Source organism: Crassostrea angulata, chromosome 10, assembly GCF_025612915.1.
Source record: "Crassostrea angulata isolate pt1a10 chromosome 10, ASM2561291v2, whole genome shotgun sequence".
NCBI lineage: Eukaryota > Metazoa > Mollusca > Bivalvia > Ostreida > Ostreidae > Magallana > Magallana angulata.
Window position 1 is genome coordinate 43,151,464 of NC_069120.1, and position 22,999 is coordinate 43,174,462.

The 22,999-nt window shown below is 38.1% G+C and overlaps 1 protein-coding gene across 18 annotated transcripts in view; it reads left to right on the top strand.

Moving 5' to 3' along the window:
- Positions 1–22,999, top strand: part of LOC128166152 (microtubule-actin cross-linking factor 1-like) — an 82,654-nt gene that overhangs the window by 25,159 nt on the left and 34,496 nt on the right. For 13 of the 18 annotated variants that reach the window (XM_052831117.1, XM_052831123.1, XM_052831124.1 and 10 more), the window contains 22 exons: positions 478–597; positions 1,110–1,205; positions 1,322–1,452; positions 1,888–2,145; positions 2,421–2,625; positions 2,931–3,059; positions 3,232–3,309; positions 3,666–3,827; positions 4,322–4,354; positions 5,140–5,244; positions 5,468–5,833; positions 6,014–6,168; positions 6,384–6,498; positions 6,585–6,759; positions 6,865–7,016; positions 7,147–7,307; positions 7,447–7,585; positions 7,848–8,032; positions 8,233–8,392; positions 8,617–8,700; positions 11,354–11,575; positions 11,804–22,645. In XM_052831117.1, the coding sequence (XP_052687077.1) occupies positions 478–597; positions 1,110–1,205; positions 1,322–1,452; positions 1,888–2,145; positions 2,421–2,625; positions 2,931–3,059; positions 3,232–3,309; positions 3,666–3,827; positions 4,322–4,354; positions 5,140–5,244; positions 5,468–5,833; positions 6,014–6,168; positions 6,384–6,498; positions 6,585–6,759; positions 6,865–7,016; positions 7,147–7,307; positions 7,447–7,585; positions 7,848–8,032; positions 8,233–8,392; positions 8,617–8,700; positions 11,354–11,575; positions 11,804–22,645 (14,073 nt within the window). The remainder of the gene's footprint in view (positions 1–477; positions 598–1,109; positions 1,206–1,321; positions 1,453–1,887; positions 2,146–2,420; positions 2,626–2,930; positions 3,060–3,231; positions 3,310–3,665; positions 3,828–4,321; positions 4,355–5,139; positions 5,245–5,467; positions 5,834–6,013; positions 6,169–6,383; positions 6,499–6,584; positions 6,760–6,864; positions 7,017–7,146; positions 7,308–7,446; positions 7,586–7,847; positions 8,033–8,232; positions 8,393–8,616; positions 8,701–11,353; positions 11,576–11,803; positions 22,646–22,999) is intronic. The other 5 variants (XM_052831119.1, XM_052831127.1, XM_052831132.1 and 2 more) reach the window with 2 other exon arrangements.

Genomic DNA, 22,999 nt, shown 5'->3' on the forward strand with positions numbered 1-22,999 from the left:
TGACCCAATTTACAATCTTATCATACTTAATTCCTTTTCTTAATTTGTCTAAGTCTTGAAAATTACTACAAATTACACCCCCTGAAAACTCTTTGCTTGTGTTTCTAAAAATATATCTAGTTATTAAGATTATTAAAGTTATATTAGAATGCTCACATTCTCTTAATACTATATTTACTCCTTTGCTAAAGCATTTCAAAGTAAACCAAATGCTAAGTATTCTACATTCAAAGTTTCTCAGCACAGTGGTTTTTTACCTAACTGTAAGCCCATACTGTACGAGGTTAATAATTCACACTTTATTTTATGCTTGAATAGAAACATACAGTATACTATTGCTACAGAAATGATTTTTTCATATTGATTAATTATGATCAATGTATCATTAATGTACCGGTAGTTAATTTAGAAAGTTTTCTTCGCTGTTAAATTGAAATAAGGGATATTTGAGAGTTTGCATTTCTTTTGTGTTTGTAGGAGCGACAGTTGAAGATAGACGAATATCGAGATTTAGCTTCCTCCCTCATCTCATGGCTGAAACAGACCATCATAGCCATGAAAGAGCAGAAACTCCCCTCAACTCTTATAGAAATGAAGGTAAGGGGATTCATTTTATTAACACTCGAAAAACGAGAGGATGGTCTTTAAGTTTGATTGTGTACAATACATGTACATGTACTAAAACAGGTCACTGAAACTGTTTACAATGGTATGAAAATAAAGCTTGATTTGGAGATTTTGATACAAGATTGTGTAGAAAATATGAAGATTAATTATGGTACAAAACTTTTTTTGAAATGAAATTAATAAAATACAAATGTAGGTATTGGTCATATTTGCTAACTTGTGTGAATTGATGTGTGATCAATGGCTTTGAACTCATGTGGGTATTAAAAGTTTTGAAAATTGAATTACTTGACTTTCTAGAGGTTAACAAAATTAGTTAAAATAATCTGTTGGCAAGGTAATTTTTCCAATTTCATACTAGGAAGATTTTGCAATTTGATCTATTTTATAGTTGAATAAGACATGGTTTACTTGTATGATATAGAAAATGAAAATTTAGAGGTGCAGCTTTCCAGCTTATGAGATAACTTTTATTGTTGCAGACTCTGCAGGCAGAGTGCAATAAGTTCAAAATCGAAGAGGTTCCACCCCGACTGGAAATGAAGAAGAAGCTATTTCACATCTATGATGAAATTCAGGTATCTGCCAATGCACAGTGTCTGCTAATTTGTTTTACTTTTCATATATGCATCAATATCAAAACAAGATTTCTGGAGTAATGTGCTGTTACACTATGATGTAATTCTGATATTAGGGGTTTCAAGGAGGAACGGCGTATTTGAACATACCAGAGGAAATACGACCAGAGAACATGAACAGATTCTGGGAGAGGTTCGCTCTTCAACAACAAGAAAGGGACAACTACATTCAATCAGAAATCATCAGGTGAGAATTTGACATTAAATTCGGGTCAAAATTAATGGCTGCTATCCTGTTTTAAGTATAAATGTAACTCATGTGTTTTACATAATCTTAGATCATCAAAGGAGCGTGAACGTAAACTGATGTTGCCAAAAAATCAGTTTAAAGACAATACTTGCATATCAAATGGAAGTCCCAAACTTAACTTTTCCATGAATTTTAACCTCTATATCTCTAATCCTTAGATATTTTGGAATTTTTTTCTCTGGCCTTTTTTTACTGAATATGTTTGGATCCCAAGAGTTTTATGTTCCCTTGGATGTTGCCCAACAAACTAGAAAGACTACAATTAGCTAAAAACAATATATAGAACAATTATTTTAAGCTTTATTAAATGCAATTGGAGAAGTGAGTACCTATATGGATCACTATAGTTTTATATTGGATATTGCCTTACAGACTTGAAAGACTACAAAGACTAGCGGAGAAGGTCCACAGAGACTGTAAACACTGTGAGGACAGCTTGGAGGATATCGGTCCTCGCATTCGTGAGGAGCAGACCAGGGTTGAGAAGATCCACCCACTGGAGGCCAAGAGGAACTGTGATGCCATAGACCGGGCCCTCCAGAACATTGAGGAAATGGCTCGCAGTGTGTTCAGAGACATCCAGATGCTGCAGGAGGGGAAATTTGCCACGTCTGATCAGCTTTTCAGAAGGTAAGGAGTCGTGCAATTTTGTCAATCTATGTGGATTTTTTAATTACCTGAGTGTAAAAGTTTGAAATATTTGGATTTGCTAGTTTTGATGATTTTTAAAAATGACGGAGAAATAATCAAAATTCAAGGAGCTTAGTTCAGAAACATGCATTGTAACAAAATATGTTTTTGATTTTGAAAGAAGCATACTCTCTTTAAAAGGATTGATGATATAACCAATTAATGTGAGGCACAATAGGCTTTGACTGATCTAACAAATACTAATTCTATTCCAGGGCTTCTTCCATCCAGTCCAGGGTGTCTGAGCTGAGAACACTGCTGTTTGGTGAAGTTATCCAGAAACTCATCAGTAAATCTTACATAGAGGAAAGCTCCACTCTTACAAAGAAAAAGGAAATTGTCACAGAAATTCGACTGATTGAGACCAACCCAATATTTAAACATGTGCAAGAATGCTCCAACTGGATAGAAAGCAGACAGGTTTGTCAGATTTTTTTATGGTCATCCACGCTGCCAAACATTGTATTGGATAAAGATATTGGAAACTACTGTGGTTTCATTAATATTCAAGGGTATCAATTTTCGTGGATGACGTGAAAATCACAGTTTCGTTGATACGTAAATTCGTGGTTAATAACCCTATCAATACAAAATGTTAATAAAAATTGCACTTCGATGAACATTTAATTTCGTGGATCAACTAAACAACGAAATCCACGAAATTTGGTATTCAACGAATATTGGTTAAATCACAGTATGAAACGAAAATTTTGGTGTATTTTCAGAAATCTCTTGAAAATGCTGAATATGGAGGTGACGTTGACACAGTTCAGAGTCTGGCAGAGGAACATGAGGAATTTCATCGGGAAGTGTTGAGCTTCAGGAAGGAAGTGGATAGGTGCATCGCAGATGGGGTAAGGGGCCCAGTAGATATATGTTTGCATTTATGTTAATATTCATTTTGACTTTGCTAAGAGATGAAAATTTTTCAATTAATCATAATTTTAAGATTTTTTTAGTAGCAGTTACAAAATAGTAGTCATTTGTTAAGTATTAAGGTAAATATTTTTTCCTTCTATATTAAAGAAAACATTACCGCCGGAAGAAAGTAAATTGTTTACCAAATGGCTGGCAAAGGTGGAAGTGGCATACTCCTTGCTAACTGTAAGTAACTTATACTGATCCACTTATTAATTGAAATGTAAGAATTTCAATTACCGGTAACTCGAAACATTGAGATGTTCATGGGGTACCTTTCTAAAAATTGTATAATACACGGTGTTCGTAATTTTCATAGAAGAGAAGAATTTTAAAAAATAGAACAGTTGTTCAGACAATGATGCAATTTTAAAACTTGTCTTTTTAAAATTTGACTAATTTTCATTTTGTGATGACCTGGTATTACCAATGCACATTCTATAGTCCATCCCGCAAAATCTTAATTGTCCACAGTACAAAGTATTATCAATTCTTCTTAAGTTTTGCATAAAAGTAACAGGTGCCCCCACTCTTTCTTGCAGAACACTTCCACACGGAGACACAAATGCCTGGAATCACTACAGGACTTCCTTCAATCGGCCACTCAGGAACTGATGTGGCTCAACGAGCGAGAGGATCTCGAGATCAGCCGAGACTGGAGCTCACCGGATGCTGACATGGAGCAGACAGACTCGGCCTATAAGGTGAGACATGAGCTAAGTATAAAGTTAAGTGGAAAGAGGCGATATCTGTACATGTATCAAGTCATAGGAGTTTTAATGGTAAAAGAAGGAATTATAATGGTAAGAGAAGGAATTATAATGGTAAAAGAAGGGCATCCTTCCCTTTTTTCTAATCACTGGCTTTAGCTTTAGGAAAAGGAGCAAGAAGATATGAGGTGTGATTTAAAAGAGCTTATACCAATAACATGATATTTGCAACATACTGTGCCATTTTATTAGATGTTGCAATTTTGCCAAAAATGAGGATTTTGGGGGACTAACAGAATTTTTTAAAATCGGGGAAAGGAGCAGGGTTTTTTGTTCATGTTGATAAAGAAATTCTGCTGTTATCATGATTTATGATATTGAATATGTTAGTAACCATTAAGATGAACTATTCAAGATTGTGTTACACAGTGACTCAGCAAGTGTCTTTTTTCTTATATCTCCAGTTATAACTTATTGTCTGTTTCCAGGAATTTTATGGCTATGAGGCACTCTCTAAAGAGGTTTGACAATTGACATATTTCGAGGAATGCCTTTGTGTGAAATAACATCCTATATATATATTTATGATGGTAGCATAAAACAGGGAGACAAACAGTGTACTGATAACGAAAGCTGTTGAGCATGAATTTGACATTCTATACACTTGTTCATGTAATTGTATCTGAATGACCTAGACGACTTGCATTTGTTGTTTTATCCAACTCTTGTTTTATTTTTGCCTGTGAAGTGTTATTATGAAATCATTGATTGAAAATGGTGATGTTCTCTTCTGTTCTCTGAAATTGCATGCATCCTTTGATGCTCTATCTTGAAACTTGGTTACGAAAAAAATACGAAGGGAAAGGAGGTAGGGGAGGGAATTGCATGTTGACAGAGATTTGGTTTAATGTATCACCAGGTTGTACCTGCGGTGAGACATTATGTGGGGGACTCGTTATTAATTAATTTATAAAAATGACATCAAAGAAGATCGTAATTTTTACCAGTTTAAGGATGACTGGGGGGGGGGGGGGTTGATTGCCCTGTATTGCATGATTGACTAAGACCTTACTGTAGAATACATGTACATATCATAACTATTCTTTACAGTTGATGAGCATGTATAATATTAACACGATAGTAACAACATATATTCATTCAGTAACAGTTAAATCAATAATGATATTAAAATGTTGTGTATCCATCTTTTTTGAATCATTGCTTTTAAAAATTTGATTGAAGCTTCCTTTTCAGTGAGATTCTAAAGGAATATTATTGGTAATTTTCTGTTTTATTTTCAAAATAGACAATTCTTCGAGAGTTGGAAGGTAGAGAGTCTCAGTTTAACTCCGTTCAGGATCGAGGGTCGGCCATGGTACTGGACAGACACCCTGCATCAGAGAGCATCAGGGTAAGAGATAGAGAGATGATAAAAGATAGATTGTTAAATAGATAGAGTGATATGGAGAATTAGATATTGAGAAAGAGATATATGTAGAGAAAGATTTTGATACTGATACTGTTTGCAGTTGAAATAAGTTTGTTGAAAGTGAATACCTAGTACCAAATTTGACCTAGTTTTTTAAAATTTTTTGTTAAAGGTTTGATTTATTTTCAATCATCTACATTGACAGGCATATATGGAGGCCATGCAGTCTCAGTGGTCCTGGCTGATACAGCTGACAGTGTGCCTTGAACAGCATGTCAAATTCAAGGCCCTCTACCACCAGTTCTTCAAGGACTGTAAGACGTGTGAGGAGGACATCGACAGACAGCTGGAGGTGCTGTCCTCCAGATACAGCCAGGAACACCTGGACTCCGACGAGGCCAAACAGCGAGTCAAGGAGCTCCAGGAGCTACAGAAGCACCTGACCAGCCTACAGCACCACATAGAGGGCCTCGTACATCGAAGTGGTGAGGTCCCCCCTCTACAGCTGAGGTCCTCGAGGGTCCAAAGTCCAGTCAGAGTTCAGTGCTTGTGTACTTACAGACAACCAGAGGTAAAGACTTTTATAGTTAATTTGTATCAATCATAATGGTTAGATACATTATCATTTATCTAGCTAAAAGGGCCATGGTTCTTATGTTTATACAGTAATTATAAAGTAAAGCCCTGGCAACCAGCATAAATGTTTATGAGCCATATGCAAAATTTGACACTGAGTTACCTCTTATTTTAGATGTTGTTGGAGAAGGGCATGGACTGCTTACTGTTAGATAACAGTGATGGAGTCCGCTGGAGGATCCGTAACAGCAGTGGTCAGGAGGGCCGAGTTCCAGCCGCCTGCTTTGTCGTTCCACCACCCAATCAAAATGCCATCCAAACAGCCCAAAGGTCAGGAACAACAAATTCTTTCTGTGGTGTTATACAAGAATAATGTTTGCAGGCATTGTAAAAAATATGTAAACCCCATCATCAAGTTAAAAAAAAATTCATAAGAAATAAAGGAGTAAATACAGAGAATTTATTTTATAATTCTCAGCACAAACCAATTGATATTGAGGCATCATATATATTCAATGATGATATATTTTTCTTCTTTTTTTCAGCCTTAAATCTAAATTAGAAAAATTGTTAGGAAAATGGAAACTTCAATACAGAACAATGAGATACAACATGGTGCTTGCTACTATCCATAAAGTGAAATCTTGGGATCTGAAGCAGGTATGGTCATTTCTATTGTAAAACATTTATGTGTAGCTCTTTAACATTTATTTATAGTCATAAATGAAAATTTGATATGATTTCAGTTTATGCTGCTGGATCCATCTCGGAGAGAGGCTTTCTGGAAAACTCTAAATGATGATGCAAACTCCTTGATGAGGGAAATTGGAGAGTCCTCTCCTGAAATGAGAAAACTTCGAGAGGAGTTGGCCAACTGTAACCAAATCTTCCTCAGTCTATCAGCTTCAGCCATGGAATATGGTTAGTTCCATTTATGGATTAGTTACATTATTTATGTTCATGATAAGTACTAAGATGTGGAGTATTAATTAAGATTTTATGAGGTTAAATGATGTCTATTTCAAGAAATAAACGAGAACCAGTCCCCTGAGCAGACGTTGCTACAGGATCTTGATTCACTGAACCATGGACTGAAGTCATGTGACCAGTCTCACATCAGCATGGAGACAGCTGTATGGGATAGAACTTCTATACGGCATGCATTAGAACAGCATAGAGTGAGTAGAGTGACCAAGTCAACTAGGATTGATAATGAAAAAAATTGGATTTACAATGTATACTTATAAACACTAAATTTGTATTTTAAGCTTCAATAAAATGAGTAAAAAATTTTTTGAATTATTCAAGGCATGGGAAAGAATGTTCAGAGCCTATGAAGGAGATCTAGAGAAGGTCAGAAGAGTCTATGCCACATTGCCAAGGAGGAGTCACAACTTGGAGGTCAAGTATTCAGAAGTCTCGCAGAAGTGGGACCAAATGTTGGCAACAGCGGAGGCCAATAACGAAAGGTGAGTGGATCAAGTAAATCACATTCAATTCAAGTGTACTTTATTTCTCGATGAGGAGGTCAAATTCAATGCTAATGGTTTTTTTTATTAACATGTTTTATCAAATGGACAAATTTTTAGGAAGACTCATTGTTTGTAGGCTGAAAGCAGTGGATTCTGTGCTGTCTGGTGTGGAGTCCATGAAGCAAGTTGTTGCTGACTTTGAAATAGCCTTGGTCTCCCAGGATACCATGACCTCTGACCCTTCAAGTCTTTATCAACTCAGGGAGGAACTACAGGTTATAAGAAGATTATAAGCTTATTCATTATATTCTAGTATAAGCAGGAGTATATTTGTATTTACTGAATGAAATTGATATCATTTTATAATGAATTCTATATGAAACTAACGTAAAGATAATTTCAATATTTTCTTTCATTTCATAATTTCAACTTGCAATGTCGCAAATGCCAATTAAATGCCTTGCAGCATGTAATGCTTACTCTGCATAATCATCCGCCTTGCGCTGCTTAGACAACTGATATGCTTGCGTATTTCAGGACTTGAGCAATTCCACGAAGCAGCACCAGCCTGTGATTACCAGCCTACAGAGAGAGATGGGTGGGCTGTCCAGTAGGGAGGGTGTGTCCCAGACCCGCACCCCCTACAACATAGGGCTGCTGAAGGAAGAGGTCTCCTCCATCACAATGCGCTGGGACAATGTCTGCAGACAGGTGTCTGAAAGGTATTTAAACTTATACTAAGTCAAGATTTACACAGTGGTAACATTTATAGTCCTGATCAAAGTATTTTAAATAAAGTCCACATTCATGAAATGGTCAAGTTTGTTAAGAATTTTTGAAAAGCAACTTGCTTGTACTTCAGTCATTATATACATTTAAGCCAGAGTAGAGAATAAAATACTAGGATGTTTTTTGTTGATAGGTTGCAAAGTATAGATTTGGCTGATGACATGCTGTTAAAATACACAACCGGCATCCGGGGAGAGCAGACATTTGTGTCTGAGATGCAGAGAGCCAAAGACAGACTACCAATGTTACCATTTGAAGTAGAGGAACTGAAAATGTGCATAGAACCAACGATGGTGAGTTAAACATATTTAGATAATGATTAACCTCATTAAAAATGGATGTTGAGCATACTATTGAAAGAGCACTCATTGTGGAGAAAATCATGATGAAGAAATATACATGTAGCTCAATGATTATAAAAGTTATTCTATGAGACAATAGAAATACATGTACGGTACATTGTATTCCTGGTAAAGTTCTATGGCTTTATGTGCATTTAATCATTTTATCATAATAGGCAATTTACAACAGTCTTGGAGAAGAGCAATACCAGATAGAGACCGTGAATCGACATGGCGGACAGTTTATCCGGGAGGCTAAGGTACAGCACAGCTTGCATCCACAAATCACTAGCAGCATATTGGCATCTTGGCTTATTATGGAAATAAAAACTCATGGCAACAAGGCTGCCATAGGATGCTTTCTAGACATCAAGAAAAGTCATAATGAAGGCTATTTTGACCTGTTAACAAATTTGTTTTAGCATGTCAAGAGTAGTTTTTTTTTTTTAATTTTATTTGTTTGTTTTGGAGAGAGAGAGTGAGGATGAATGAAAGACTGTCCTTGTCCACCTCTTCTGTCATGTTAACACCTAACCTGTAACCTCATGTCTCTGTTCTGTCATATGTTTTCCAATCATTTCGTATTGTGTATTCCTTTTATCACTCTCTTATGTACCATGTTCCAGCTTTCAGCAATCAATCAACCTCGACCAGTCTACTTTATCAGTAAAGTAGCTGGTAGAAATTTGAACAAGCCTTGCATATCAACCCTGTTGTTTTGCCAGCTGTTTTATTTTGCAATAGAAGACATTTCGGTTGTCTGCATTGACCCCCAGCGCATTTAGAGACTTTTGAACATGCTGATCAACCTATAGCATATTAATCAGACAGCTCTTTTCTTTTGATTAACACACAATACAAAAAACAGTTCAAGCTCATTATTACAGAAATGTGTCGGGTGAGTACAGAATCCCCCTTTTTTTAACCAAACAAATCAAAAACGAAACAACAAATGTATGAGCTGAGGCCTCTAAATGTAATAGGGCCTCACTGATAATGAAGTAATGTTAACCATTTAGCACAGCCGCTCACAGCCTCATCTCATGTCACACTACATGAACATGGGCTGCTTGCTTGACTGAATCGGTCAGACCAACAATCCGAAATGAGAAGTAAGTAAACTGTGACAGCTTTGTAGTGCCATTGAATTAACCCGCTTATGGGGAAGGGGGCCAGTAGTGGTAGTCTCTTTAAACACTCACTGTTCTTTGAGCCTCAGTTTGGAATGAAATAACCTTTGACCTTTGTCATAAATATTCTTAATGATTGGTTAAGTTTAAATTTAAGATACTGATAAAAATATATTAAGATTAACATTTGCTCAAAATAGTGAGTTTTTAAGGATGTTTATATGGTTTATTTTAGCATGTTTGGCATTTGTAGACGTCACCTTAGGTTTCGGTGATTCTAGATATTGTTTTAAACTCCTTTTCGATGATACAATTATTATGGCTTTTAAGTTATATTCAACCATTATTATAACAACTTTATATTGTTCTCCTAGTTTTAACATTCTGAAAAAGCCCAGCTTTTGCTTTTCTTAAAAAATGAAACAAAATACTTCTGTATTCACATACATGTACATGTATATATGATTTATTTGTATAAAAATATAATTTTTAGAAAAGAGAAATGTGAGAGCAGAAATATTTTGCATTTTTTTTTCACACCTTGCTTGTTACTCTAGCTTTAATGCCTGCTGAATGATTGTATGAAAAGCTGCTTACTGAATTTGAAGTGCAGCATGAATTAATGATTTTAACAGTTACAGGTATGTCGAAATCAGTCATGTCGGCATTGTGTGTATTTGAAGAACATGATGAGCTATTATTTGATCATCACATACAAATACATACCTCTATATATTTGTACAAGTGCATTTAGAAAATTCTTTTCAGAAATTTTGATTACAATACATATGTACAATAAATCTGAAAGAATTAGTGGAGTAGTCTTGGAGTATGTTGTTTTGACCTTTATATGCATAGTCTCAGTAGTTGAGTAGAGCCTTACGAATGAATTCAGACTTGTTAGAAAGAAAGGTTGTGGGTAGCACACTTTGTTTTATGGTTGAAAGAATGCTTGCAATGAGGAATACTTGAGGTTGGTATGGTAGAATTCTTGTAGAAAAAAATCTATGTACATGTAATAAGGGATCATTGTCCTTGGATATTGAAACATTAGCATAGTGGATTGCACTTATTGCATTTATGTTCGGTGTAAGTCATTTGCATTGAATTTGAATAAACTGTATCTTATGGTATGTTTTTGAAACAGTTGAGTTTAGGCAGAGTTTATGTCCGGTGCAGTTTGATGTATATGTAGTATCAATTATCAGATGAATAGTCAAGTATATAGAATATGTCAGCTATTTAGAATGTACAACATATTTTTGACACTGTGTATCAGCTCTTGCACACAGTATTTATCAGAGAAGCACCAATATCAATGTACTTGTGTATATATATTTATTTATTTTGGGTTAAGGTCAATCACTTGCTTAATGGTACATGTATTGCTAGTGGGGTACAGTAAGAATTTATTGTTGTTGGAATTTGGGTAGAACTTTGGATAATCTGCCTCTACTGTAGCTGCAGCATGCAAACTAGGGTGCAGTGCTCAATGGTTTACATTGCACTAAAATTAATTAAGCTAAAGTTTAAAACAAAAGCCAAAAAAACTTATACATGATAGTTAACAAACAGTATGGCCTAACACTAAGTTTGCAAACAGTATTCATTATTTTTATTTACTGAAATGTACACTCATTTTTGTATATTTAAAAACAAACATGCATATTATATATCTATATTGTTATTATAAATATTATGATATGGATTGGAACTTGTTTACTGTTCAAAGAACATTAATAAAGTAAAAGACTATTCATGAAATGTTTTTCTTTTCTTTCAGATTTATGACCGGAGGTTGAAGCAGTACAGGAGCAGTCTGGAGGATATTGACGCCGCTCTGATCCAGGGCATCAACAAGCGCTTCAAGCGACAGGACGGGGCAGAGGTGATCAAGATCGAGCTGGACGAGCTGAATAGACAGTACATCTCTCTGATTCAGTGGACCAAGGACAGACTACGGGAGATTACTCGCAGACTCTCAGAGGCCAATGTGAATATCCAGGTAGAACTAAAACATTATCGATAAATTGTGTGCTTAGTGGATAAGTCAAAAATTTTATTTTTTCTCAAATAGTATTGATCCAATTATTGTTTTCATCTGATTATTTTCATGATAACCATGCAAATTGGATTTCATTAATGATAACATTATTATTATATGGTATAAAATGTTTTATTGAATCAAATTGTTTGATTTTTTATTTTTATTGATCTTATTTTATTTTCTCAGTTCCAGATGGTGATTGATGATGACATTCCACTACTTAGGACTTTCAGGAGTGAACTAGCCAAGCGTTCCTCTGTGCTGATGGATGAAGACATGCAGGGTTTCTTTGAGGAGTTATCGGAGTATGAGGGCTACACAGGCACTCCCGGTCAATTCTATGGAATAACTCCAAGTCAGTTCACTGCAAAAGCCACAGCAACAGTGACATTCCAGAAGCCAGAAACATTAGAGCGTGTGTCAAAAGTCAGTGCTAGAACTGAAACTGTTCCGGACAGACCAGTCCAGAAGCCACTTGAAGTAAAGGTGAAGAGTAGGACAATTTCTTCCGTTCCTGAACAAAAGAACAGACTTTCTTTGAAACTTGAAAGCATGACAGGCGTGAGGGCACCTCAACCCACTCAAGAGATGGGATGGAAGCCTCCTAAAGTTTCCCAGACTCTGGTGACAGTGAAAGAAGAAAATGTGGCACCAACTTCGCAGTTTTTACATAAACCTGGTGTTCTGAATACTAAAACAAACATGAAAATGACCCTAAGTGAAGCAATTAAAACTGGAATATTTGATCCTAGAGCAAAATGTTTAACTGATACTAAAAACCAGAGAGAATTATCATATGAAGAAGCGTGTCAGTCGGGATTGATATCAAGAGACTTAAAACAGGAGTTGGGGAAATCCTCTGGAATTCTGAATGTGTTAACTGGACGTCCATTCACTGTCTTGGAGTCTATGCAGAAAGGAGTGTTTGATCCTGTCCACGGCACTGTGAGAGATCATTCCACTGGTAAACATATCCCTGTCCATCAGGCGGCTGCCATTAACATTATCACAGAAGATATTGCTGAAAGCCTTGTGGGACCTGAAGTGTCGGTGACAACAATCACTCAGTCACAAGCAATATTTGGAGAAGGCAGTTTAGACTCCATTGATGTTCCACTTAGCTTGGCTGAGATGGTGGAGAAGGGGTTCTATGATCCAAAAAGTGGCAAATTACAAGATCCAATATCTGGAGCTCAGTTAACCATAATTGATGCAGTGGAAAAAGGATATGTGAATCCTTCTAAAAGAGAGATCAAAGATCCAGAGACCAAAGAGTTTGTTACTATTGTTGAAGCAGTTGGCAAATCTCTGCTTGATCCAGAGACTGGACTATTTAATGACAAATCCTCAATGGAAAAACTTAAGCTTGATGAAGCCTATGAACGTCAGATTCTTAACAGACCTCTAACACTACCCAAAATGGTTCGAGATGGTATCCTTAGCGATAGAGGACATGTGACCAATCCAAGAACAGGAGAAGTGATGTCCTTTTCTGATGCTTTGGATTCTGGATTAATAGATGACACTGTCAAATGTGTTGTGAACCCCAGGACAAATGATGTTCTTTCACTGTCTGAAGCTATTGAACAAGGTTTCCTGGACTCCAGAGGGTTATTTGTACCACCAGGTGCTTCACCAGCCATTTCCATCTCGGAGGCTTTGGCTCAAGGTCACTTAAAACTTGTGCAAGAGGAGGTCATCTTTCCCAAGCCTTGTGTGTTAGATGCAATGACTGGTAACAAAATACCAGTTTCTGATGCCTTGAGACATGGAGTCATTACACATTCAGGAGAGTTTGTGGACACCTCTACCAATAGAAGGATTCTTCTTGGTGCTGCTGGAAGTCAAGGTTTGGTAGATAAAGGTGTGGTGGAGGAACTCACCAAAGAGACCACTCTAAGAGATGCCACCAGTAAAAATATCTCTTTCATGAGAGCAATTCAGATTGGAATGATTGATGTTGGAAAAGGCCAAATCTGTGACTTCAAAACTGGAGATGTCATGAACTTGCAAGAAGCTGTCAAAGAGGGGCTGATTTCTAGTGAAGATGCTGAAACCTTAATGGAAATGTTAAGTTCTGCAGTCACACATACAACTGTAATAACCAAGGTCCAACCTAATTCAGAAGAATCCAGCATTGAACCAATGACGATCTTAGAGGCAAAACAACAAGGTTTGATCAACGAATACACTGGTAACTTTAGAAATCCAATTACTGGTGCTACAATGTCTATCGATGAAGCTCTGAAGAAAGGATATCTCATACCTGATGAAGAAGAAGAAACACAGTACTATGTTGAAGAGATGGATGATCAAGAACCTCTGGAAGAATTGGATGAAGAGGCAAGCTGGCTGAGAGAAGTGTCGCAAAAACATGCCCAACTTATACCAGGGACTTCAGCCACTGAATCAAAACTCATCAGAAAGGGAGATTCAGGATTTTCATTAACGACAACAACTGTATCTAGACCTCCTGTTCAACAAAATGTTGTGTCTGAGACAAGACATATTGCAGTACAAAGTGCTTTGGACCCAAGAACCAAAGAGCGCATATCTCCACAAGAAGCTGTGAAACGTGGTCTGTTGGATATGCATCAAGGATGTTTTATTCATCCCGCAACAGGCAAAAAGCTGACCATAGTTGAAGCTATCAGTCAAGGATTCCTAACAGGAAAAGATGTTGATGAAGTGGATTCACATGAAGGATCTGCAATTAGTGAAGTCAAATCCTTTTCTATCACTGGAGTGATTCATCCCAGAACCAAGCAGAGGATCACAATTAGCCAAGCCACAAAAGAGGGAATCCTGCACTGTGAAAAAGGCCTCTACATTGGAAGAGATGCATTTGGAAGAGAAAAACCAATGAAAATCAGTGATGCTGTCAATGCTGGGTTTATCCTAGCAGACACAGTGAGTCATGATGCTCCCTCAGCAGCAGAACTAATAAGAGAAACTAAACAGTTCACAATAAAGAGTGTGGTTCATCCTCACACCAGGAAACATGTTCCTGTGATAGAGGCAGTGAGAGAGGGAATTATTGATGAGCATAATGGAATCTACCATGACTTCAGAACTGGAGAGAAACTTACCATCATTGATGCTATCGAAAGAAAATTGATTGAAGCAGAATTGACATCTGTCACTTCCAGTGCTGATGGGAGTGGTAACAAAATAATCACCACCAAATTGACAACTCTGATGGTATCATGGGTTGTGGATCCTAGATCAGGAGAAACCATTTCAATTTCAAAAGCCATTGAAGAAGGAATAATTGACCAACAACATGGTAGCTACCACAACCTTGTAACAGGCGAAACAATGTCCATAAATGATGCCATCGAGAGAAAACTGGCCATTGCTAAATCCTCAACCCAAGAATCCAGTGAAAGTGGTAGCATCCACAGCATTCACATTACTGATGAACAAGAATCCTTTGAAGCTACCTTAGTTGAGGACATACACTCTGAAACTGTGACTTTTAGCATCAGCAGTGTTATCGATCCACAAACAATGGAGATGATTTCCTATGATGATGCTGTTGAAAGCAACATCTTGGACATTGCTAATGGAGTGTATCGCAATCCTGCCTCTGGAGAAGAAATACCTATCAATGAAGCATTAAACAAAGGTCTCATTCATGCAGATATAACTGGGAAAAAGAGAGAAGAAGATCTAATGAGAAGTGCATTTGTAGCAGAGAAAATTGATTTCCCATTGAAAAATGTAACAACTGTGATTGATCCAAAAACAGGAATGGAAATGTCTGCCATGAGAGCTATACAATTTGGGTTAGTTGACCTTGAAGATGGCATGTTCTTGGATACCAGAACTTCTAAACGCATTCCACTGAAATCTGCCCTAAGACAGGGATTTATCACATTGTCCAAAACAACAGATCCAGCAGAGATTGAAAGATTGCAAAATGAGTCATCCGATTCTATCCATCCACCAAAATTCTCAGAAAATGGATTATCCCCATCAGTGGTGGATATAAAGCTTGAAAAATCAGGAACCAGAGAAAGCAAAACCTCAGTCTCAACCTGTGCTGATGAGGTGCTGAATTATACAACTGACATTGAACAAAGCATGGATGCAAGTTTCAATGATGATTCTACCGATGGTAGGATAGTATTTGATTTTGCTGATAAATTGCAAATGGAAAGAGGTGCCCAAGGCATTGGCATAGAATCTCTAACATTCCCAAAAGGATTCTCATATACTGAAGCAGTAAAGATCGGCCTGGTTGATCCAACTTCAGGGAAGGTGCGAGATCCTTCATCACAAAAGCTGATATCCCTGCAAGAAGCAATGATGGCAGGAATCATCAACCCAAAGAAACCAGCATTAGTGACAAAGACTGGAGATCACCAGCTTACTCTGCAGGATTGCATGAGGGAAGGATACATTGACCCCAGAACAGGAAAGCTGAATTTTGGCAAATGTAGTGAAGAAGAAATAGTTGTGAGCCCCAACTTTACATCCCAGTTCTCCAAGCCTGGTCCATTGAATTTACTGGATGCTGTAAGAGCCAATTTATTTGATGAAATAACATGTACATTCCTTGAACCACTTTCTGGAAATAGACTGACTCTTCAAGAGGCACTGAATAGAAATGTGATAGATGGAAATCTCGTGACAGTCGAAAACACAGAAACTGGTAGAAGACTTTCATTAAAAATGGCTCTACGTCAAGAATGGATTGATGGTTTCTCAGCCAATGTAAAAGACTTTGCATCCAAATCAACAATATCCCTCATTGAAGCTGTGGACAGAGGATTAATAGCAAATGCTATTGATGAAATGTCTGGAACACTGTATGATACAATATCTGGAAAAGAAATTCCACTGGCAAAAGCCCTGACATCTGGACAAGTCAAGAAAGATGATGTCATGGTATTGGACAAGAAAACTGGTGATTTAGTTTCACTAGACACAGCAATGAGAAAAGGGCTTGTTCAGAGAAATTCTGGCGTAGTGACAGATACCAAAACTGGTGAGAAGATAAAGCCACAAGATGCCATTAAAATGGGCCTGTTAGCAGTAGTTGGTGCGCCTGTACTTGGTGGAATGGCATTATATGATGCTGTGACAAGAAATCGCTCAGAACCAGAGGCAGTGAGCACTCCAAAATCCACCATTGAAAAATCCAGGAAACTTTCAGAGAAAAAAGATCAACCTCAATTTGACAAACCAAATACTAATGGTCACTCAGACTCACAAACTAATGGTAGATTTGAGAGATTTAAACAGGAAATAGAAGATGCCGCTCCCAAAACAACTGTTGTGTTTGCAAAACCAGGAGATAATATTCGACCTTCTCAACCCTCTTGGACACCTGAGAAGAAAGAAGACGATTCATTCAACAGAAGCAATTTGGTAAGTGAGGAACAGATGACTGAGGATGCACAAGAAATATTTAAAAGGATGAGAGAAAAAGACACCAAGTCAGGAGTTAAATTACCTACTAACCCTATCCCAGCTTCTCCTAAATCTCCTGCTTTCCGCTTTTCTCCTTCTGCTTCTGAACAGGTGAAGGACTCTGCTTTTTCCCCTTCTGCTTCTATTTCTGAGACTATCTTGCAAGAGGCTCCTTCTCCCTCTCCCTCCCCACCTCCCACTATCCTCTCTTCTCTAACAATCAAAGATAATATCACTGTTGATTGGCCTGCTGGCAAAGTAATTGTGAAAGACTCTGGGGAAGTTGTCAATGTTGCTGAAGCAGTCCAGAAAGGATATCTGGATTCAGAAACTGTGGAAAAGTTAGCAGAGGCTGCACTTATCGAGTCAAAGTCACCAGACATCGAGATAAACTGGAATGATGGAACTGTGACTGTGAAGGAAACAAGAGAGACAGTATCAATTGATGAAGCTCTCAAGCGCAAGTACATTGATGTACATATTCATGAAACATTGAGAACTGTAATTGAAAAAATACAGGAGATCAAGAAAACAAGCACTGTAACACCACAAGAAACAGTCACTAGAGTTAAAAGAAGTTGTGTGACATCCCATGCTGAGCAACCTCAAGTGCAACCACAAGTGTCAACAGTGAAGACAGAGAGACAACAATTTTTAAAGACAAATATGTCTGAAGTGCATGTTCCTCAAGACAATAGATGGCAAGAACAGTCGACAACCAAAGAATCAGCTTATATTGTTCACCATCATCCTCCAAGTTTTAATCAAGATGCCCAGAAAACCACCACTAAAGAAATGGCATATGTTGTACATCATCACCCAAGCCCCACGATTTCTCATTCTCAAGAAGCATTTGAATCTTTTAGACATGAGAACTTTTCAGAAGGGCCTTGGTCTCTGAATGAACTTGTGCAAGATGATAGGTGTACAACTTTTGATGGAAAAATTTTTGTCCCACATTACGGCATTCCCATCACAATTCAAGAATGCATCAACAGACATTTTCTGAACATAGATACTTCCTGTATCATTGACCCACGCACAGGAGTCGTCATCAACCTTTGGGAGGCCATGAAGAAGAACATCATAGATGCTGAAACTGGAATCATTGTTCACACAGGGACGGGAGAGAGGATCACACTGAAGGAAGCTGTCTATGAGGGCCTGATCCCACAACCTGGATACAGTTACACCTCATTCAGTGAGGAAGTGGTAGGTTTGACTAGTGGGTCTCTACACATGTCCTGGAAAGATGCTGTGGATCAGGGTCTACTGAATCAGAAGATGAATACCTTCCAACATCCTTATTCCAAAGAGGTGATGTCGGTCTCCTCAGCTGTTGAACTTGGACATATTTATCATCCTGGAACGGACAATGTTACTATTGAAACAACAGAAGTTCAACTGAAACCAATGAAATTGAGTACCATAAGCATGGGCAATAACATCTCATTTACTGATGCTATCCAGTATGGAATGCTTGACTTGGAGAGCAATCAGTATACTGAGACAGATACAGGTACCCAGATGACAATTCAGGAGGCTATAAAGACTGAAAAGATCAACCCACTGATTGAGACAACAGAACATAGAACTGAAAAGATGACACTGACTTATGCAATTGAACATGGATATTTCAGTGAGCAGACTGGAATGTTTACAGATACCAAATCAGGACAAACTTATACATTGCAGGAAGCAATCAACAATGGATTCATTGATGGAGATAATCAGATTTATGATGTTGAGAAGAAAAGATTCCTGACAGTCAGTGAAGGTTTGAAGCATGGTCAAATAGATAAGAAATCTGGTAAACTAAAGTACAAGGAAATTGAGCAGTATTCTTTGAAGGATGCTGCTAAGATGGGATTGATTGCATTCATAGGAGGACCAATTTTAGCAGCTTCCAAAATCCAAAAAGCCATGACTGGGACAGGCAAAAGAAGCAAATCAAAATCCCCTGAGACATCACCAAGCAAAAGTGATGAAGTTTTCTTTGCAACTTATCCAAAAACTTCAAGTCAGCATGTTACCCAAGAATCCCAGCATGTAGAACAGCATGATGCCAAACAAACAGCATTCTACCCTGATTATACTAACAGTCTTCCCTTAATCAGGAAAGAAGAGAGCATGACTCTTCTTTCAACTGTAGTAGATTACATATCACCAGACACTTTAGAAATAACTCAATACATTCATCACCAGGATGGTTCAACAAGCAAAAACTCTAGTAGAATGAAGGTTGACTCAGTTCGAGATCTTGGAACAGGAAACAACATACCCCTTCATCTAGCAGTTGATCGAGGAATTATAGATACTCATGAGGGAATTTTCAGAAATACGCTGACCGGACGAACCTTTAGTATTTCTGATGCACATCAAAGAGGTTACATTGATGGCAAGATTCTTAGCAACTGGGCAACAAAGACAGAGCCCCAGCAGAAAAGTGTGAAAACTGATGTCCTATTTTCAGGTAGAAAGGAACTTACTGTTGTGTCAGTACTTGACACATTGTCTGGAGAAAGAATAGGTTTTCAAGAAGCACTGGATCGTGGGATAGTGGACCAAGATGGGAAAACTTACATCAACCAAAGAGCAGGAGAAATGATGCCCATCATGGAAGCTGTTTCTAAAGACTTTGTCATGGTGAGAGATGTCAACGTGAGATCGGCCACTGCCAGACATACAGACTCTGTCAGGCAAAATACAATTTCTCAGTCATTTTCAGTGAAAGTTGACTCAGTGGTAGATCCAACAACTGGGAAAGATGTCAATCTTCCTTTAGCTATCAAATCAGGAGTTTTTGATCCAAGAGCTGGAGTTGTGAAGAATAAGATAACTGGAGAAGAAATATCCATCAGTGAAGCCTTCCAGAGAGGTATGTTGAAAGGAGAATCAACATCCTCTGCTGATGTCCAACATTTAGATGGTACTAAAGAGGGTAGTGTACACATGAAGTCTGTGTTTGATCCCAGATCCAAACAATTTATTCCTGTCAAGTTGGCATTAGAGAAAGGCGTAATAGATGTTCAGTCTGGTGCCTACAAAAAAGAGGATGGAAGAAGAGTCTCTATACAACAAGCAGTCAAAGAGGGCGAAATAAAAACAGCTCGAGACAGAGTACATAGTTTAGGAAGAGTTCGGCACCATGACATTATAGTTGAGAAACCTCAAAAAAGTGGAGGATTTCTGCCATCAGATTCCTTTGATTTCAGAAAATTTAGGGGAGATAATGAAATAATTGTTGGGTTAAAAAGATGTAAAGTAAGCTCTGTTTTGGATAATAAAAGAAACCAAAGCATTACCCTGGAGGAGGCTGTAAGAAGAGGCATTGTGGACCATGAACTGTGCAAATACTTGGACCAAAAGACAAGACAGACCCTTGATGTGTCTGAGGCAGTAGACAGAGGTTTCATTGTCCTTGAAGGTGGAAGCCATTCTCAGGTTCCTCTTGTGACCTCTACATTCCAAGATGAAATTTCTCTTAAGGCAATCCGCGACCCTGTCACTAAAACAGATATTCCTCTTGAAGAAGCTATTAGAAAAGGGATATTTAAGCCTGAGAAAGGACAAGTGCTTAACATCAGAACTGGCCAGATGATGTCTGTTGAGGAAGCAGTTAGTCAGGGAATAGCATTGACTGATTCGTCCAGTAGATCTTCAGAGGATGCAGTGGTTGTGAAGGGTGAACTGATTGAGAGTGTGAGAGATCCTGTGTCTGGTAGAAGCATTTCCTGTAGTGAGGCCATAAGAAAGGGCATTGTAGATATACAGAGGGGACTTTATTATGATCCAAAAACTGGAGTGTCCATGTCACTGACAGATGCCAAGAAAAGTGATTTAGTCAGAAGTAGAGGTGAAAATTCTGGAACATCTGAGAAAACCACCAAGGATCAGAAACAGATGAGCATTGGGCTTGTTCTGGACACACTGACAGGCTTAGAAATACCAGTCCATGAGGCTATACAGAGGGGTATCTTAAATCCAGAAATGACAGTTTACACCAATTTAAAAACAGGTGAGTCCATGCCAATAGAAGAAGGGTTTAGGAAAGGCCTAGTGTCTGGTAACCTTCAGAGAACGACTACAACAAAATTGGAATCAAAGTCGACAAAACCTGATGCCAAGTACAACATTACAGGAGTTGTTGACACAGTGACACATCGGTTTCTTAATGTGTCAGATGCATTACAGTTAGGAATCTTGGACAACCAGGGAAATTTCTTGGATCGTAAAACTGGGGAAATCAGTTCTGTTCCTGCTGCCATGAGACGAGGTCTAGTAGTTGGGGAGGAAATAACGGCAACGAAGAAAAGTGTGAGGTTCAAAGATGCACTCCAGATGGGATACATCCATACCCCAACAGGGATTTTTACAGACCCCAGTACCAATAAGATGTACACAGTTGATGAAGCCATTTGCATGGGACTTCTTTCTGATGACAAAGGAGATAATTTCAAGTATCTTCCTCCAAAAGCAGATGGGTCTACATTGACATTCCAAACAGCTATTCAAACAGGGAAAATCAATCCAAAAAACGGGATGTTGGGGGACAGGGCTTCAAGGGAACTTTCTGTTGAAGAGGCCCTAGCCAGACAAGTTCTGTCCCCGTTGTCAATCCAACCCAAACAATCACCCAAGAGAGAGGAAGTCAAGAAGAAGGCAAGATTTGCAGATATGCATTCTGATGACAATTTTCAAGGTTCTACAATGAGTGCTCCGAGAGAGAGTGCCATCCCTGTGCAGTCCAGCTCTGTTATTATTGTCAAAGGCACCGAAGTTCAACCTATGTCAGTGGATGATTTTATTCCCTCTGAAAATGTCATTCCTGATGATACATTTACTGAAAGAATGAATGAGAAAGCAAAGCGACAGCAAGTGGGCATCGCATCACCTGCTCCATTATATCTTGAAGATGCTATCAAACAAGGCTTTGTAGACAAAATCACTGGAATCTTCCATGATAAGTCTGCTGGGGACATGCCAGTGGACGAAGCTGTGATCTGTGGATTTCTTGAACTCCATAACGCAGAGCCACTAGATGATTATTGTGTTCCTAATCCCGACTCTCCCATTTCTATCTCTGAAGCTATTTGTAGTGGTAGTCTGAACATTAAAACAGCAGAATTTACAAACTTGAAAACAAATCTTGTGCTTCCTTTACAAACAGCTTTACAGCTGGGTTACATTCAAGCAAAAATTAGTACATCTGAATATGATGAAACGTCAGACAGTGACAGAGACTCTAGTGCAGTGTTTGTTATAAGTAAAGATGGTTCTCCTTTCAAACCTGAGGCAAGTATTGTGTGTGACAAGGCAGGTAAAGCTATTTCTAGGACACACACAGACCTCATCACCACATCAGGATCCACAACATTCAGTGTACCTTCTGGCTACATGGTAGATTCCTCAGGCCGCGTGGTGGATTTAACATCAGGAAGCACCATGACAATGGAACAGGCAGCTTCTGCTGGCTTGGTGGAGGTGGATTCTGTAGATGGGTTTTCAGATATTAAGGTAGTGGGGGCAATTCCTCCCTCCTCTTCTTCGGTGGATGGTGACATATCCTCCTCCTTCTCATCCTCAACTCTGCCCTGCTTGGAAGATGAGGTAAGTGATATCCATGGTAACAGTTTGAACGGGGAGATTTGCAGTGGTCACCATATCCACCTTTGTAGGCAGGTTGTGCATGCATAAAATGGTTTGCTATGAGAGTGCATACACTATCCCTAAACATTCTTTAATCTTCATTACCCACTGACATTCAAACACAACACACAGAAACTGACAGTTTCATGACCTTGTAGTGTAGAAAAAATGCATGTTGATTTTCACTAAACAATTTCTTGATACAGTGTCTTTTTTACTGTGTTCTTTAAGCTTAGGTATGTTGTTCAGCAGGAAAGTTGTTTCAATGGCTCCTTTAAAAATTTAGTTTTAATAAGAAAATTGGAGATGAAAACT